Source organism: Lepidochelys olivacea (assembly GCF_965140295.1).
Source record: "Lepidochelys olivacea isolate rLepOli2 genome assembly, chromosome: 6".
In the NCBI taxonomy this organism is placed as follows: Eukaryota; Metazoa; Chordata; order Testudines; family Cheloniidae; genus Lepidochelys; species Lepidochelys olivacea.
In genome coordinates, this window is record NC_140416.1 from 57,951,000 (window position 1) to 57,971,255 (window position 20,256).

At 38.2% G+C, this 20,256-nt stretch overlaps 1 protein-coding gene across 5 annotated transcripts in view; it reads left to right on the plus strand.

Annotated features, from left to right (window-relative positions):
* Positions 1–20,256, plus strand: part of FUT8 (fucosyltransferase 8) — a 291,572-nt gene that overhangs the window by 266,251 nt on the left and 5,065 nt on the right. For all 5 annotated transcript variants that reach the window (XM_084631225.1, XM_084631223.1, XM_084631227.1 and 2 more), the window contains 3 exons: positions 10,617–10,863; positions 12,791–12,967; positions 18,310–18,460. In XM_084631225.1, coding sequence (XP_084487351.1) covers positions 10,617–10,863; positions 12,791–12,967; positions 18,310–18,460 — 575 coding nt within the window. The remainder of the gene's footprint in view (positions 1–10,616; positions 10,864–12,790; positions 12,968–18,309; positions 18,461–20,256) is intronic.

Below are 20,256 nucleotides of genomic sequence, written 5' to 3' on the forward strand. Positions count from 1 at the left end.
AACAACAAGAAAGTTCTCTAAGTGTACATGTACTAGAATAAATTCTTTGAGAGGATCAGTAAGACCTCTGGGCTACCAGTGAATAAAGTAAGCAGTTAAGGAAGATAAGGACATTGCAGAGTAGCAAAATCATATTTTACTTAAGTACCAGGTAAGTTGGTTGAAACAATAATTTAAAGATAGCATTATAAAACACATAGCTAATCATAATATGATATAAAGTGACCGGAATTTCTTCTGAAAATGAAAACTATGACTCACTAATTCCTTATAATTATTTGGACAAATCACCAAAATAGTGAAAAAAGGAGAGTCAGCTGACATAATATACATGGATTCTCAAAGCTTTTAACAAAGTCCCTTACAAGAGGAAACCAAGCAGTCATGTGGTAAGAGGCAAAGTTCTGTCATGGATTAGAAGCTGGCTAGGATACAGAAAACAAAAGTAAGAATAAATTAGCAATTTTCATCATGGCAAAAAGTTGACATAGGCACCACAAGGTTTTGTACTAGGACTGTTTTTTAAAATTTGTTTATTCATGCTGTAGAGAAGGAGATAATTAGTGAGGTAGCAAAAATTTCAAATGACACAAAATTATTTAGGTTAACCCAGACTGTAAGGAACTTCAAATACAAAACAAAGCTAGATAAATGAGCAATGAAATGGCCGATGAAACAGTATTTTTAAATACAAAATAATGTACACCGAAAGGAAAAATTTGACCTATGCATATAACTGTTTTTCTAAATTAACTGTAGCAACTCAGGAGGAAGACAATGTAACTATGGACAAGACCTCTGCTCAATGTGAAGCAACAGTCAAAAAAGTAAAATGTTGGCATCCGTAAAGAATGGAATCAGAAATAATACTGAAAATGTTCAAAAGCCTTTATGTAAATGGTAAATCCTCACCTGCAATACTGTGTTTGGTATTGTATCTCAAAAAGTATAGTAGATATATAGAGGATTTAGGGACAGATGGTAAGGTTAGAAACTTGGTAAAACTTTCATATGAAGAGAGGTGAAAAGATTTTGACTTTTTAAATTAGAGATCAGATAAATAAGAGGTGACATGATAAAGCTGTACAAAATAATGAGTGGTACAAAGAAGGTAAATTGGGAGCTCCTACTTTACTTTTCTAAGAATACAGGAACAAGGGGAAAGTTAATGACACTGAATGTCATCAATTTTTAAACTGATAAAAGGAAAACTTTTTTTTACACAACACTCAGTTTAGTCTGTGGAACTCATTGCCACAAAATATAATTGGAACCAAGAGGTTAAACAATTAAAAAAGGATTGAATACTTATTTTGCTAATGAGAATGTCCATTAATATATTTGATAGGCTTATATGCAAAAATGTCAAGTTTGGAAGGGATATAAATTCTCCTGCCTCATTGTATAAGACAACTCCAGCTGAAGATGTTAGAAATAAACTTCCAAATTGGAAGATTACTCCATAATTGCCCAATTTATGTTTCTCCAGTAATAAGTATGTATGTACTTCTTATGTATGTAGCCACTATCAGAGACAGGAAGCTGGAATTGGTGTGGTCTGATCTTGTATGGCAATTCTTATTCCTATCTGCTGTCAGTGCAGTCAAATGTTCTATAGTTCCAACAGTGGAACCCAAATCATGTTTTCTCTTATCTTGACCCTCTGCTTGGAGTAAGTCCTCATGCTCAGAGCACTATATTCATGTTTAGGGTTAAAAGTTTCAGTTCATGGCTCTTTGTGAAAAGACTGTATGGTGTGGAAATAGAGAGCCACTTAGCCATTTAGGCTCTGATCCAGCTATGCACTTGAAGTACCTGAGTAGTCCAACTGAGTTCAGTGAGACTACTAATTCACTTAGAGTTAAGCATGTGCTAAATGCCTTACTGAAGTAAGGTTGGCCTGTGTGACATCATTTTTAAATATTCCATTCCTGGGTCTTCGGGCAACTTCTGCCTGATTCGCTTGTTATAGATAAACCATCCATTGCCTTCATCAAGAAGAATGGAGCATATGCTATCCAACTTTTAGGACAGTATACAATATTTTTCATTGAATTTTTTGCCAACACTATTGGCTACTGTGCAAGAGTCACTTATCAAAATCCCTTCAACATTGATCTCTCAGAATGGATTCCTACCACTTGACACTGAACTGCCTTCTGGTGTATTATGCTATAATCTGAACTGTTTCATCTATTTCTGAATTGGATTATAAACTCCTCTGGGCAGAGTCAGTCTATCCCACTCTTTATACATAACCAAACATATTGACCGTGCTTTTTTTAATGTCCAAATTGCAATCAAAGTATCAAAACATCATGGGTTATTTCCAGTGCCTATTCTGTGAAGTTATGTTGCTTTTCTTAATAGTCTAATAAGTAATGAACCTGTAGGATTTATATTACAGATGTTCCCCTCCATATTAAGATGTGATATATTCAGTGTTGAGTAAATATTTATGAAAGTACACTGTTGTTGAAATGGTCATTTAGCCAATCTAAGTTTTACTTAATAGTTGCCATCTATTAGGACAGGAAATCATTGCTTCAGCTTTTTTCATGGTTTTCCTTACACAGATTCAAAAATCTGATTTTTTCATATTTCTTTTTAATATAATTAAAGGGGGTCTTTTCGAGAGAGTTGCTGAGCAACTGTTACTTCCATTGATGCCAATGGCAATTTCAGATACTAAACACGTGTCAGAATCATGCTCTCACAAGGCATTACAGATTGCAAATAAAGATTTCTTCTCTGTAGCATTTTCTTTCTTCCTGGTTTTAGCTGGATCCGCTTAGATGCTAACCCATTGATTTGCAAGCTTCTTTAAAGATTAGTTTGGTTGCTTTAACATATTGTGATACTGTAAATTTTTAACAATGCAATTTGTCTGTTTTATTTTCTTTCAAATACAAATAATTCATTAGTCAAATTCCCTACTGGTGTAAACTGGTACAACTCCATTGACTTCAGTTGGAGTTACAGCAATTTATATCAGCAAACAATTTGGCTCAATCTTTTCAAAAGACTCTGGCTGCCCATTGGCTTGGCTGAGGTGTGAATTCTCTGTTGTAGGACCCATCTTGGGGCTCTTGCTCTCCACACAGTTCAGGACCAGTGGCATTCTGAGCAGATTTAACTCTACATGGCACCAGAAGAACCTATTGATGGTCTCTAAGCACAGCATAGTATAAGTATTGTATACAGAAAGTTAGCTGGGGGCTACCTTGGAAATTGGCTGCTCCGATAGAAGCGATGAATGAAAATCCAATTCACTTTAATATATCCTGCATCCCTGCATTGGGGAAGGTGATCATTGCTGGTGGGGTCAGTGAGAGAAACTCAGGATATGATATTTGAATCCTATTCAATCAACTAAAATAAAATCACACTTTACTTAGAATTTCCATTAAAGTTATTGAAACCAATCCGTTGGAAATGAACAAGAGGTCAGTTCCAGATTTGTAACAAAAATTGCCTATTGGACATTACTTCATATACCATTGGTTTTCTCCTGAGCAGTGCCAGAGAGCCAGTTTCCAATCTCTTGTTCTCGATGGCAAAAGGAGGTGGGATTGACAGCACCATCTTTGGAAGATTGAGTAATATTGACAACTCCAATACTCAGTCCTCAGCCAGAAGGATGGTTTGCTGCATTATGATCTCTTGAGGGTGGAAGGGATCTTTGACTCCAAGTTGGATACTGAGGATCTCCTAAGAAAAATACTGCCAAGCATAAGTTTTGACTGTTACTCCTGGGGAAAATCTGTGCCACTGCGGCGCAGCAGAAAAATGCCCCCTCCCTGCAGATTCCCGTTGCTCCTTGCAGAAAATGGTTTCGCTGGGGAAGCAAAGAGAAGTTGCAATGGTGCTCACTCACCCCTCCCAGCAGCTCAGACATTCTGTTCAGGCAGCCGGGGGAGAGGTAAATCACTTGTGGGAGGGAGGTCCGGGGGTGCCCCGGGGTACCCAGGGACATTAGTCCCATCTTGGGAGAAAGGAGGAGGATTGAGATAGAGTTCTTCCTCCCCCTCCCCCTTCCCGGCACAAAGCCACCAGGGCTGGGTCAGATCAACCCCCAGAAACTTCTCCTGGCTGCAGGAATCTCTGTGGGAGGGGGAGAGTAGGTGGGAGATGGTCGGGGGGGGGGGGGCGCTGAGGCTCGGTGACGGGGGGGAATCGAGCAGGGGTTGGATGCAGGGTCCTGGTGATGCGGTCAGGGGAAGCAACTCTCCTCCCTGCACCCGGAACACCCCCTCCCAAAGCCCCCCGCTCACATCAGGAACCCCCCACACCCAGAACCCACTCCACTGATCCCGCTGAACCCCCTCCCCGCCACTGAGTCTTGCCCCCTGCCTCAGGAGCCTCCCACACCCAGACCCCTACCCTACTGAGCTCCAACTAGCTGCACCCGGACCCCCCAGTCCTCCCCACTGAGCCCTAACCACCTTCACCTGGACTCCCCTGCAGAGTCCCATTCCCCCTGCACCCAGAACCCCACACTGAGCCCCTGTGCATCCAGATTCCACCACCCCCAGCCTCCCACTAAGCTGCCAGTATCCAGATTGTGCCACACAGAACCCTGGTATTCTTGAGGGAATTCTTCACCAAAAAATTTAAAATTTTAAAATTCTGCAAAGTTCTGCGTATTTTATTTGTCAAAATAACACAAATACAATAACAATATAATCCCACCATTTTCAATTATTTGCTGACACTTATTTTGAAATAAATTACCAAAATAATTGAAAATGGTGTGATTATATTCTGTTATTTTGATGAATAAAATATGCAGAATTTTGCAGAATTTTAATATATTGTGTGCAGAATTTTTAATTTTGGGCACAGAATTCCCTCAGGAGGATAGTATGATAAAAAAATCTTAGAGTATTTGACTCAGCTGTAAAATTTCTGCACAGGGTTTGTGGTATATTCAAAGGGCTAAATTTAATCTCTACTATAATAATGTAAGAACTTGGCCTTGAAATTAATAATTGCAGAACAATTAAACATTAGGAAATTAATCCTACATCTGCCTACACAGTGTATGCAGGTGGGGTAGATGGATGTTGAGACTTTTTCCATACCAGTTTGGGGGAGGGTCACAGATAACTAACCGTATGGTGCATATGGCCCTAAATCCTGCCACCAGTTTCACACAGAACAAAAATATTTATCCGTCCCCTTTGCACACCAACTTTGTACCATCGTGGAAAGGAAAGGAAAAAAAGGTTTGGTGTAGAACTACGGAGTGGTGGTCATGGGTGGGTTTTCTTGTTCCCAGCCCACAGGTCACAATTTTAATACATTGTGACCATTTTTTTAAATATAAACACTACTGTACCCTTGCAGGCAATTCTATAAATCACACTTTAAGCATCTGGTGATGAGTGGGATGGGCAATAGAACTGTCACCTGCTCTGATGCCTATCTGTTCCTCACACAGAGGAGTATCTTCTCCTTCATTACACCATTTTGTTTTGCTGAGTCTATCTGCCAAATGATTTTTTTAAAAATTGAATAAAAACCAACAGCTAGTCTTTCTTTCATCACCCACAATGATGGAAGAGACAAATTTAAAGTAGAATGTTATCAACAGGATACCACTACTGCACGTTCCTCCATTTTATTTTTCTTCAAGTTGTTCTGATGATTTCGCAGGGGAATGTTTCAGGCAAAGAGCTATGATTCTGAATTAGTTGGCTTATGTATCTTGCTTAACCTTAGAAAAACCTAAAATGACATAACACATTTTGAAAACGGACTCCTGAAATAATAATGACCTCATGTATTTAATTTTAGTTTTGCAGTTGGTTATGTGCATTGTCTCTTGCAAAAAAGCACTGCTCAAGTGAGAATTTACAATTGGGGTTTCTTACATACATTACTCACTCTATATCAGGAAAATAATTTATATTATGATATGTTACATTTTAGACTAACATATGTGAAGTGATAACTGAATTTGTCCAATGTTCCATACAGCATTCTAAGTTTTAAAAAAAATTATTCAAGGATACCATTTGCACAGGATTCCCTATCTTGGAACTTGTGCTTTCAGGAACTAGGAATTCATGTGCATTCTAGCTTAACAAGAATGTGGAGGGTGCTGCAAGTACATCTGACGTTCCTTGTGAAGGTGATGTAATTCATTTTACTGAGCCTATCATCTTGCCAACAATTTCCCCTTTGGTCGTTATAAGTAGATTAAACCTTGAGAAAGTCTATCCAGCTTCTTGTTTCACTTTCCACCAGCTCAATAGGTGTTTCTGTAACTAAAATTAACATGTCTAATGTTATGTCTACATTTGTACACTTCCCTGGGTACTTGTCTGTGTACTGCTAGCTCATGTATCCCATACCTGTGACAAGTGTCCACATTGCTGAGCTGGGCATCAGTACAGGCTGTACACAGGCTCATATCCGTGTCCATACAGCCTTTTTTCAGTATGTGACATTTAGCACTACCATTTCAGAGTCCTGTGTGTCATAGGAGATGCTCTGGCAATCACCTCGCTGCGTGTTGCTGGTACTATACACCACATTCACGTATTTTGCTACTGCAGCTCCCACTCAACTCTCCATTCTGCCAAACAACACTGGAAACATGCAACAAGTATATGATGATGTGGGTCTGCTACGCTCGCTGGATAAATGTTCATGCAGTACATTACTGGATACAAGAAGGAATTGGTCCAGAAAACTTTGAGATGGTGAAGGTGGTTGATCCAGAGATGGAATGAAAATCCACTGTGGTCCCAAGGAACAGATGGGTCAAGTGCTGAGAGTGCATTGGTATGCCCATGAGTGGACCACCACTTCTGGTCCCAGAGAACCAGTATAATGGGACCACATGATCTTGGAAACCTGGGATTATGACTAATGGGTATAGAACTTCAGATTGAGGAAGCAGACCTTCATCAAGATGTGTGAGGAGCTTGCATTAACCCTCCAGCAGCAGACCACTCCCATTTCAGAAATCCAGACCCGTGTTATGAATTTGTTTCTTTTTGTTTGGCTGAAGAGTACTCCTTGGGCCTACCCAGAAGCCCACCTTCTAAATATTAAAAAATAAAACCCAAATGAGAAATTAAAAAGCTTTCTGGAGTGGGACTGATTTGCTCCAGGCCCCCACCACCAGAGAGGAAAATGCTGAGCCCCCTGAGGCGAGGGAGATGCCTAGCCACAATATATACATTGAACATAAAGCTAAAATGGTTTGTAACAGGAAGAAATTGGGAGGGGAGAGGTCAAATTCCTTGGGAAGTGAGTAGACGAATGATTGTGGACACATGTTGTAGCCCTTCCTCTTCCTCTCTTATCTCTGAAGTGCTGCTTCTGCACTACCACCAGAATGGGTTCCCTGATGGCATCTTTGTCTGAAGAGTCATTTCTGACCTCTCAGAGAAGACTGATTGGAAATGTTATAGAGAGAGCTCAGTACTAGTGGTGATGGAATGTGAGTGGGGTATTGCACTCAACTGTCGGTACACCAGAAAGCCATAGTCTGAAAACTATAGTGTGTTTCCAGGTGCAATTCACTGCTCTGCAGAATGCCTGTATAAGGCTGCACTCTTTTTAAAATGCAGTTCAGCACTGTTTTGAGGACAACACTCTTTTGTTAGTCTCCTAACCTCAAAAGAGATTAAAGCATGAGGTTTCACAGCCTTTTTAAAACTTTAAAAAAAATATTACTTTTATAATGACAGTGAGTTTCGCTGTCTAATTTTGTGTTATGAGAAAAAGTATGCCCTTTGATCAGTTTTCCATTTGCCACCTTTCAGTTTTATTTAATGGCACATTGTTCTTGTATTTTGAGATCCACTTGTTTAATGTTGTTCAAAATTCAATATTTTGTATATTTTATAATAGTGAACTGTTATTGATCTTTTCTCTAAAGTAAACTTATCAGTCTTTTCAGTCTCTTCATATAAGAGCTCATTTCTGAATCCCATTTACTTCTGCGAAATCCTCTTAGAGATGGGGTGACCAGTACTGAATACAGTGTTCCAGATGAGGGTGAAACACTGATTTATAGTGGCATTGAATGGCATAAGGTACACGAGTATAAGCCCAGTTATAGTGTTATAACTGCATCTATACTAGGACAATTTTGCTAGTTTAGCTAAACCAGTATAACTGTACTGGCAGAACCGTCCTACTGTAGCAGGCTATAAGTGTGTTATCATTCTGTTTTCAATTATCAGTTCAATAACTTTATCAGATACAAGTTAAAACGTAGTTCTATACAGTATAAGACTCATATCCAAAGAAGATACAGGTTCATCTCTAAAAGTCATGAGTAATAATTATTTGCAGCTACATAATTTGTAGGCTTCTTTCCAGAAAACATTAATTGAAAGTAACCTCACCTTAACCAACCAGCTCCTGATTAAAGTTCTGCATCTCATAGAGGTTATTGCTGTTATTCCTGAACCTTGACTGCCAACTTTGATGTACTCTACAGTACCAGTGAAAAAATTCTTGCAGCTTGCCTTTTAATCATGCAGTAAATGTCATGTTCATGGGCTTTGTTTTACACGTGTACTGAAATGAATTTTACATACACGCAGAACAGTTGCAACCAAGGGAATTTTCTAATTGCCCCTTTTACTGAATAAGACACAGGTTCATTATTCTTACTTACAGCAAATAGATTTTGTCAGCCCATTAGCCGTCTTAATAGTTGACAACTATTCTCTGATCATTTTAACTTCCAAACCTTCATAGAATACTTTATTCTTAGTACTGAAAAAGTATTTTTACCATGTTTGTTTCTGATGGCTTAAGCTGAAAATATGCTTATCCTCTGAGCCACTCATAAAGCATTCTTTCTGTAGTGGTCCAGTGATCAGCTTTCACTGTGTTGCACTGGAATCCATTGTAGACAATGACAACGTCTTTTGTGAGTTGATCAGCCCACTAGAAATGCATATCTAAATCTTTCAATTTTAAAAATTAAAATGTATAGTACTGTATTCTGATGCTTCTAATTTTCTGATCATCGTTGCTTTTGTTCAGCTCTGGGAACATCAGAAAAGTGGACACTTTCATTCTTTTTTGAAAGTTTAGTCTAAGAGAATATTTAATGGAATTAGTTTTGTCCTAATAGTGGTGCCCCAGATCTAAAATAGCTCTGGATTTGCCCTGGCATTTAGCTGTCAGTGATGCAACCCAATGTGTGTACAAATCAATTCTGTTATAATTAATATTTAAAAGAAGGCAAATTCATGCATGTATATTCAATGTGCATTTGATTGTCTCCCTCTCTCCTACCCCTTGGTATGCTACTCATCATAAATTATAAGCTCTTCAGAGTAAGGGCTGTGTCTTCCTCTGTACAGCAGCTAGCTCAACAGAGCTACAATCATGACTGGGGCTTCTAGGTTCGACTGTAATATAAACATTAAATAATAGTATATGGAAATTTTTGAAAAGTGACCTACATTGAGAACTGTCCCCATATTGAAACACTGCAGGAATTCGTGTTTACATTTTTCTGTCATCCAGTTCTTGATTTGTGAAATAATGTTTTTGATTTATTTTTAAACACTCAACTTCATTCTGATCATTCGGAATTGCAAGGAATGTCCAAGTAGACCGAGAAGCACAATAGTGATATTTTAAGAGGGTTTGTTGGTCTATTGCAGTGGTTCTCAAACTTTTTTTTTTCCCACGGACCACTTGAAAATTGCTGAGGGTCTCAGCAGACCACTTAATGATCTTTCCAAATGTTGTTTGTATCGTTAGCTAACTATTGTAAAGTGCTTTGGATAAAGCACTATATAAAAAAAAACCCTTAATGATTAACATTTTTTGTTCTACAAATAAAAGCGCACAACTCATATTTTAATATCAGTAGTCTTACCTTTCCAATGCGATGGATGTGCCTCTCCCCCGCCGCTACAGCCCCTGAGCTGGGGCTGGGAAAGAGGGGGGGTCTCTCCCTCTCTCTCCCACCGCAGCAGCCCCTGAGCTGAGGCTGGGAAGGAGGGCCATCTCTCCCCAGCAGCCACAGTCCTGGAGCTGAGGAAAGTCACCTCTTTCTCTGGCCACCACGGCCCTGCACATCCCAAATTCCCCCCACCCCCTCTTCTCACCCCACTTCCCCCTCCCACCTACACCCTACTCCCCCAAGGCCACCACCTCACCTTACAAGTGTGTCTTCTCCAGGGTCCAGGCACCTAATTAGTGGAGCCACACCTGCATGGCTCCACTAATTAGGGTGGCCCTTTATTCTCTTGTGTGTGGCTGCCCAGGCATGCACCTCAGAGGGAACTATCCGCAGACCACCTGAATGGAGCTCGCTGACCACTGGTGGTCCACGGACCACAGTTTGAGAACCTCTGGTCTATTGTATATATAATCAGCCTAATAACAATGAAAAGACATTCTGGTGGCATAGGTTGTTAGAAGCATAAAAAATGGCATAGTATTAATCCATTATTATAAATAAAATTTCAATAAAAATAGAAAGGGGGTTCATTAGCCTCATTGTTAACAAGTTGAAAATGCTGTTCTGGTAATCCATCTGGAATGTTACATATTCTCGTATATCTCATATATAGATTGTTATTGAACTGAAACTCTTGGTTCATCCTATTTGTATTCTGGTACAGGTGAGGCAAATGATAAGAACGTTCAGGTGGTGGAACTTCCCATCGTTGACAGCCTACACCCAAGACCACCTTATTTGCCATTGGCTGTCCCAGAAGACCTGGCTGATAGACTAATTCGTGTCCATGGGGATCCTGCGGTGTGGTGGGTCTCGCAGTTTGTCAAATATTTGATTCGCCCACAACCATGGCTAGAAAAGGAAATCGAAGAAGCAACAAGGAAACTTGGTTTCAAACATCCAGTTATTGGGTAGGAATTTTATTTTGGTGTTTGCCAAGAAATTGTACATCATAAATGTTTATTGCACATCATAAATGTTAGCTATAAATAAATTTCCAAAATATGATGGATACAAAACCAGACTCCACATATTTAGAAATCTTATATCAATCATTTTACACTGTATTACAGTTGCTTACTTCTATGTTGTTAGGTGCACAGCTGAGCATCAGTTCTCTCCTAACTGCTTCAATGCCTCTGGTGATCACATCTCATACAAATAGAATTTAAAGATAATATCTCCAATTCTCTGGTCTGGTTTATTAATATACAAATTATATGCCAATAATTTACAATAAATCTATATTCCTATAATCTTCCCATCTATGTCTCTACTTAGGTGTCCAAAGCCCTTCTGCTAGGGCCTGCAAATACTTTTTTCCTCTCTTTTATCAGTGTTCACAACATTGCTTCTACCCCTTGACTACAGATGTCCTTTACAACCTTCTCAATAGGTTCTGAGTAGTCTTCTTTGCTCCTCTTGGCTCTAGGGGTCCTCACCAGTTGAAGGCAAACCCTGGCCTGCTCAGTGGCTTCTGGCCCAATGTCCACTCAAGCTCCTTCCCTGGGCCCTTGCCAAGAGTGACCTAAAAACCACACCTGTTTTCCTTCAGGTCTTCCAGTAGAGGGGCTCCATGTCTTTCTCCCATTGATACTATAGCTTGACTTTTATAACCTGCATCATCTCCGAGGAGGCTTTGGTTTCAGCAGACTTCCTGGAGACTAGAAGTATCAGAATGTTTGCTCTCAAAGGGTTATGGCCCTGTAACAGGTGTGATAGGCTGCACCCTACCTTAAAGGACAAGCATGCTCTGTTACACCTATGCTAATAGCTGAAATTTCTCCTTGCCCCTGCATTGCTCCCTCTAGATTTTCCCATCAGACTGGACATGCAGACTGCATAGCCAGCTGCCAGGAAACCTGTAAAAACATGATATTTTAAAATATTGAGCAAGGAAATAAAATATTGTCTGTTGTGGAGTAAACTAACTAGTCCATATAAGGGCAATGAATGTACCTTTTCACGCCACGCCTGTTGGTTTTAATCTCCTTGAATTCCTGAATAGTATCTGAAGCCATTTATTTGTCATGGGATAGATCACTTGTTTGGAATATAATGTCCACAGATTTTTAATGGAAGTGTCTGACAAATCCTAAAAGGTGTTACAATTGATGCAGTTCTGATGAGGACAAATAAGGTTCCATTTAAAACCCAAAAGAGAAATGCTATACAGAAGCACTATACAGAAAATTGGAATTACTTGGCAGTGTTTTGACTTAGTAAAAGGTAGGAGGGGACAAGCATATCTTAAAAATGCACTTCCTTTTGAGACCAGAGAAAATGTAATACTGTTAGTCCTGACAGCTCATATATAGTTTTCCTGAAGAAATTTAAACTGTACACTGTGGCAACTAAATAAAACCTGGGAGGTGTATATATGCAGAAAAGATCAAAGGAAGGTCAGCTTCAGCCTACTCAGTAGCAGAGACTTGGAGAGGTTTGCAGAACTGTAGCTCTAAGATTCCACAGTGACATATATGGAGCATATTAGCATTTCGCCTCCAAAAATAATAATTATATTCTGTTTTCAAGGGCAGGATGGTAGTTACTTCCCATGGTGTTACATAACAAATCTAGTATGTCCTGTGGTTCCTGGCATATTTCAGACTTTGCAATTAGTATTTCACATTTGGTGAATATTTGTCTGTAGACGCTATTGATTTTTAATCCTTTTTCATTTTATTTAGTGGTTCATTTTAAGGCTCATCTGAGTACCATAATGGAGCAAAAATGTTTATTCTAAGATCAAATCTAAATTTCAATTGCCAAACTGTCTATTATAAAAAATATAAAAGATTTACATGTTGAATCCCAAGCGTCTGCCTTTCTTTTCAGTGTTCACGTCCGAAGGACAGACAAAGTGGGAACAGAGGCAGCGTTTCATCCCATTGAAGAGTACATGGTACATGTTGAAGAACGTTTCCAGCTTCTTGCCCGCAGAATGCATATAGACAAAAAACGGGTTTATTTGGCTACCGATGACCCTTCGCTACTACAAGAGGCAAAATCTAAGTAAGATTAATTATATTTGCATTATATAGATGTGCAATGGAAGTGTTCGTGTCAGTTAGGAAGAGTTCTACAATTCCTGACCTTTGTGGGTACAATTCTTAATGTAGGTATTTCAACATAGTATCTGTGGTTTAATTTATACAGTTGAGATTACAATTCAACTTTCACTATAGCCTTTCTTGTAATTTGTTGGTCATTTTCTCAGAAATTTTTTGGTTGTGGCTGAATCTTTCCATGTTTGGCCTCAGCTCATCGGTAAGACTTTGTAAATTGAGCATAATCTATTCGGCCATTTAAAAATAATTTATATTTTTAGTATTGTAAAGCAGAAAAAGAGGAAAATATTTAAAAATAAATACAATCTTGAGCACATTATGCTTTTTTTAAACTTTCAACTTCCGTTGCATTGCACAAACTGTCTCTTTCCTTTTCAATTTTAATTTCCCTAACACATCTGGAGATTTTCCAGAGCACTTCACTGTTGTTTCCTTACTCCCACTACATTAAATTAAAACATTTTTTTTGACATGTAATGGCTGTAGTTTGTCTTGCAAAAACATCAGCATTAGTAACTTCTAAATCCATTAAACCACTGTGTTCCAACACACTGAAGCTTGAATTAGTCCCTCAATTGTGCTGTAGTTTCAGTCTCATCCAAGGTCAATGGTCTCTGAAGGAAGATAACATTTTAAAAAGTATCCCCTCCCCAAAAAGTAAATAAAACCCTCTGTTTCTGAATGCAGTGTGAGGATATTTATAATGAAGCTTAAATGAACTACCAGAAACTGATAACTATGAGTGGGGAAGAAATAATGCATACAGATAATCCAATATGAAGAAAGCTTTGAGATGCCAGTTTTAATTATTTTGCTTGATTATCATAATCTGGTCCTTTGGCTTTACAGTGAAGAGGAGTGGTTGATAATTTCTTCAGAAAGACAGAGACCCTAAGGAATACTGTATTATATTCTGATGCTTTTAACTAGCCAGATTGAATTGAAGAGCTGACAGAATACTATAAGGTGATTCGAAATCAAATTCATGAAATGGAGGTTGCCCAGATTCGGAAACATCTAGAAACCTGGGATTCCTGAACAAATGGAGACAGGAAAAAATGAGAGGTTCTCTTCTGAATAGACGTATGTGATTACAAGGGGCTAGAAGATTCCACTGTGTGCAGTGAAGCTCAAGTTAACAAGAAATTGAAATAGATTTAAAGTATGAAATGCGATCTTTCTGTTTTAAGTCATAATTCTCTGTGGTACACAGAGTTTACTGTGGTGGGGTTGAACACTGTAGGATTTCTGGGAACATTTACAGAAATTCACAAGTGTTCCTTTGAAAATCAACAAGTTATTTGGAATCTCTTCCACTTGAACCCACCTTCTTAAAAAGTGTCGATCCTACTGTGAAAGAGTAAATGGCTTCTGAATCTCTGAAGTAGGTGGCAGGTTACCTTATGCTGACAAAAGTGAGCTGGCTCTGTAGAGAGAGAGAGAATCTAGAATATGGCCTAAGCAGTACTAAAGTAAGAACCCTGGGGAGAAGACTTGAGCTGAACTTTTAAGTTATTGTTAGTTTTGTTTGTAACTAAAGCAAAATCCCAGGAAACGAGGTGAGGTTTTGACTCTATATGGTATGTAGACTTTGTTCTAGAATAGGTTGAGGAAAGTCACCTGCTCTTAGTGCTCCTGGTGACAAGAACTTGTAATGGGGTGTGTCAGTATCATCATGTTATCCCCATAATATCATAGTAACAGATCACACAGAATGTATGTTCAACTGCAGGATATTCAACTTTACACATTCCTTTTGCAAGATGCCCTTGTTATGCTGTATAAGAAGGGATTGATAATGACAGTTATCTGGATTCTGAAAGTGATTTTGTGAGATTTGGCTTTTTATAAGTTCCACAAAAGTCTGGTGATGTACTATAAGATCAAAAAAGTTCCGATTACAGAGAAATTGTATTCTTTTTTTTTCTGACAAAATTCAAAAGTGTTGCTCTTGCTGTTTTTACACTTTTTCTGTATAAAAGCATGCTGACAAGCTAAACTCGCATTAGCGCAAAACAAATAAAATATATTTTAAACAATAATAGTATTATCTAGGGCTGTCAAGCAATTAAAAAATTTAATCGCGATTAATTGCGGGATTAATCGCACTGTTAAACAATAATAGAATGCCATTTATTTAAATATTTTTGATGTTTTCTACATTTTCAAATATATTGATTTCAATTACAACACAAACTACAAAGTGTACAGTGCTCACTTTATATTTATTTTTGATTACAAGTATTTACACTGTAAAAATCTAAAGAAATCGTATTTTTCAATTCACCCGATACAAGTACTGTTGTGCAATCTCTTTATCATGAAAGTTGAACTTACAAATATAGAATTATGCACAAACAACCCTGCATTCAAAAATAAAACAATGTACAATTTTAGAGCCTGCAAGTCCACTCAGTCCTCCTCCTTGTTCAGCCTATCGCTCAGACAAACAAGTTTGTTTACATTTGCAGGAGATAATGCTGTCCACTTCTTGTTTACAGTGTCACCTGAAAGTGAGAACAGGCATTTGCATTGCACTGTTGTAGCCGGCGTTGCAAGATATTTACATGCCAGATGCACTGAGGATTTATATGTCCCTTCATGCTTCAACCACCATTCCAGGGGACATGCGTCCATACCGACGACAGGTTCTGCTCAATAACAATCCAAAGCAGTGCGTACCGACGCATGTTCATTTTCATTATCTGAGTCAGATGCCACCAGTAGAAAGTTGATTTCTTTTTCGGTGGTTCGGGTTCTGTAGTTTCCGCATCAGAGTGTTGCTTTTTTAAAGACTTCTGAAAGCATGCTCCACACCTTGTCCCTCTGAGATTTTGGAAGGCACTTCAGATTCTTAAGCCTTGGGTCGAGTGCTGTAGCTATCTTTAGAAATCTCACATTGGTACCTTCTTTGCGTTTTGTCAGATCTGCAGTGAAAGTGTTCTTAAAATGAACATGTGCTGGGTCATCATCTGAGACTGCTATAACATGAAATATATGGCAGAATGCGAGTAAAACAACAGGGGACATACAATTCTCCTCCAAGGAGTTCAGTCACAGTTTTAATCAACACATTTTTTTTAATGAGCATCATCAGCAGGGAAGCATGTCCTCTGGAATAGTGGCCAAAGCATGAAGAGGCATACAAATGTTTAGCATATCTGGTAAGTAAATACCTTACAATGCCGGCTACAAAAGTGCCATGCAAATGCCTGTTCTCACTTTCTGGTGGCATTGTAAATAAGAAGAAGGAAGCATTACTTCCTGTAAATATAAACAAACTTGTTTGTCTTAGCGATTGGCTGAACAAGAAGTAGGAACGAGTAGGTTCTGAAGTTTTACATTGGTTCTTTTTTTTGCTACATAACTGCACTCAAAAACAAATCTCTATTTGTAAGTTGCAGTTTCACAGTAAAGCGATTGTACTACAGTGCTAGTATGAGGTGAATTGAAAAATACTATTTCTTTTGTTTATCATTTTTACTCTGCAAATATTTATAATAAACAATATACACTTTGATTTAAATTACAATACACAATACAATATATATGAAAAGTAGAAAAACATCCAAAATATTTAATAAATTTCAATTGGTATTCTATTAACAGTATGATTAATCATGATTAATTTTTTAAATCACGATTAATTTTTTTAGTTAATCATGTGAGTTAACTGCAATTAATCGACACCCTAGTATTATCATCTACTGTATTTAGTGCAACATTAGCAGAAGCTGTTGGACACAATGGGGAAGACAAGAAGAAAAATATTGCTAGTGACAGCCCCTCTCTCTCTCTCTGACAGAGATATGACCCCTATTTCCTGTCATACGTGGCCTTGTCTATTTCTCTTCAGGAGCAGCAGCAGCATCTTCTCAAAATTGAGAGTTTCTTCCTTTTCTCATCTAACCTCTGTTTCCACATTCTATGTATAGCCAAGTCTATCTTTAAAACTGAGTCATTAACTCTGGAGTGTTTTCCATGAATATATTCATTTTTATGTTGAAACAAATGTTTCCTTCAAGACACAAAATTCTAATTAAATCTCCCCCAAAGCCAGATGCTTCAAACAACGTATTTAAGAGCAAATAAAACTCTTGTTTTTGTGCAATATCAGCTGTTGACGTTAGACAAAGGATTTTCCCTGTCTCAGTGGCCACAGCTAGTTAATTTTGAAGAGAAAAGCCTCCTTGTGTATGACCCGTTTCACCTTTGAAGAAAATTGCTCTAGTAGTTCTTACGTTGTGAGGGTTTAAATTCGGCATATTCCCACCAAATAGGGCTTGATATTTAAGTGTCCTCTGATATATAAAACAAAGTGTGTTTGAAGATTCTAACTTCAGTCATTGTCCAAGCACTTGGAGCTAATCTCTCTTACTCTGAGCTATGCTTAGCACAGGAGAAGGGAAGGTACTAAGAAAGCCAGTTATAGCACCTTGATTCTGGACCAGCAGCTGCTCTGGCCCCAGTGTTAGGGGCTGCTCTAAATTATGAACTCTTGATACTGTAGGTACCATTAATTCATATAACTAGACTGTTAACTATATGATTGAATGACTCACTATTTACTCCATTAGTATCATACTTAACACATTACCCTGTAATTACTATAAAGTTATACATTTTGATAAATGCACCTAGTTAAAAAAATCCAATAATTGGCAGGTTAAATCCAATAATTGGCAGGGGTATGCTTCATAATTACACTGTAACTATAGTTGAACAGTGCTGTAATTTAAATCACTTTGTTATAAAGTGAAATTGATTTTTTTCGGTTTCTGCTCATTTGTTTATTTGTCAGACCCTATCACCAGTAATTGATTTCCATATGGAATGCTCAGATTAAAAGCCTCCAAGAAAGAATGGTAGTAAATATGGCTAAAAGTATACTAAAATCAAAACACAGTGCCATACTATCTATCTTAGGGTTTCATCCTGGTGCCCATTCGTATAGTATCTGAGTGCGTTCCAAAGTCCCTAGTCGACCAAAGTCCCTAGTCGACCACATGGAGTCTCTGGCCCTTCTCCCTTTACAGGGTCAAAACTCTGCTTGGTGAAGGGTTTTTTGGTGGTGGTGGGGAGCAGGGGGGAAGGAGGCCTTGCGAGGTGGTAAAGGGGAGGACAGAGGGCTAAAATCCTAGAGTAGTCAAAAAGGCAATGGTAAATTCTCTGTAAAAGAGAATTGTGACTTAAAACTGCTTGCTCTTACAATTAGGTTGGTGCTTCCGGTTTGTAAAATTTTAATTTTAAGGCTTTAATATTAATTGTAGATTATATTTTTTCCAGATATCCAAATTATGAATTTATCAGTGATAACTCCATATCTTGGTCAGCTGGACTTCATAATCGATACACTGAAAACTCACTGCGGGGTGTTATTCTGGATATCCACTTTCTGTCTCAGGCAGACTTCCTGGTCTGTACGTTTTCGTCACAGGTAAACTGCAATGTAACAGCTAAATATACATTACATCAGTCAATTCTTTTAAAAGTCTGAGTTTTTTTTACTTAATGTTAGCTAGTGCATCTATAGTACCATGTTCTCAGTGTTTTGTAGTGAAAATTTCATGAAAGAATTAAAAGATTCCATATAATATTATCTGTATATTGAACTATTTGCTAGCACTGGTTGATTACACCTCCTCCACTGAAGTCAGCCATTGTAGTTGTTTAATGCACTTGGCTTAGGGTATTTAAAAGAAGCAGATGGTAATTAGGCTTGTATAATACTCTATGATTTTGCATAGTCAGTAGATAACCCAAATTTATCCTTTTCTGCACTTCAGTGCGCTGATATTGAGAGGTTTAAACACCTCAGCCTTTGGCCTCAGTTGATTACTTCATAGGATTCAGAGGAGGGGAAAGGAAGAAATGAAATTCCTCTTCAGGGTCAATTACATTTCCACGAGGCCAGAAGCAGTACAGTAAATTTACATTGTATCCATTGTAATCCACTCAGATTTGTTGTGCAAATAATTACATGCTATAGGCTTGTTTTCTTGAGTAGCTTTACGAAGCACTTCAGTCCAGTGGGAATATGAATGATACAATAGTTGTGGTATTTTCTGTTCTATTACATGTAAATATAATTTCATGGATCATGATAAATTCTTAAGGATTTTAAAACACAAATAGTATAGTAAAAGCAGTGTTTTCTCACTGGCATGATGCTCCATCTGATCCAAAAGACATCAGTTCAGGCAGATGGATATCTGTGAAAAAGCTAAAAGGTGTAATTAAAATCAGACAAAGGTCCTACTGCTGTCACTTATGCTCTTAAATGGCAGTACTGATCAGAGAGAATTTGGTTGTGGATATTGGCAGCATAGGCCAACATGATTTTGTTGTTACATTGATACACAGGCATAATACTAATGAGTGCTGAAATCACTTTAGGAGGCGAATATCCTGCACAACTTCAAAATACAGATTACCTTCTGCACCCTAACAATAATTAAACATACAATAACCACATATCAGTATAAATACTAATATAAAAATAAATTAACTCTGACAGAAATAATGAAATGGAGGTAACAATTTATCAGAGCCAGCAGTCAATAACTAAATACAGAAAAGCCTCTCATCCGCAAATTATACCCCATACCTCCCCCAAATTATCAGACAATTTATCAATTTATCAGAGCCAGCAGACAATAACTAAATACCGAAAACAATTTATCAGAGCCAGCAGACAATAACTAAATACAGAAAAGCCTCTCATCCCCAAATTATACCTCATTCCTTCCCCCCAAATTATGCCCTCATACCTCCCCCAAAATCCAGTCAAACAAATGTTTTTTTCAGCCTATTCTGAAAGTCATCAAATTCAGGCTATTTCAGACCAAGGCAGGAGGAACTGACTACAGCTGTGGCAGTATGTCTTGGAGGGAGAGGCAATCCTCAGTTAGACGGGTCCTAGGTCCTTCTGAGCATTATAGGTCATGACAAACATCTTAAATGCTACGCAGAGGTCCACAGGTAAACAGTGCAAATCTCAGTGCCATGTGCTCCCTGCTAAATGCTCCACTCAGTAAGCATTCTGTAATATGTAAATATTATGCTGGTACAGAATATTTCTATGAAACAATAGCCATAAAATGGGTTGTTTTCCAAAATGAATGAACAGATATAATTTAACAGATAGAGATGGATAGATGAGTTGCACATAATATAAAAAGCTATGGGGTGGAATTCAAAGCTTCCCATTACATATATTCACTTCAGCTGTTG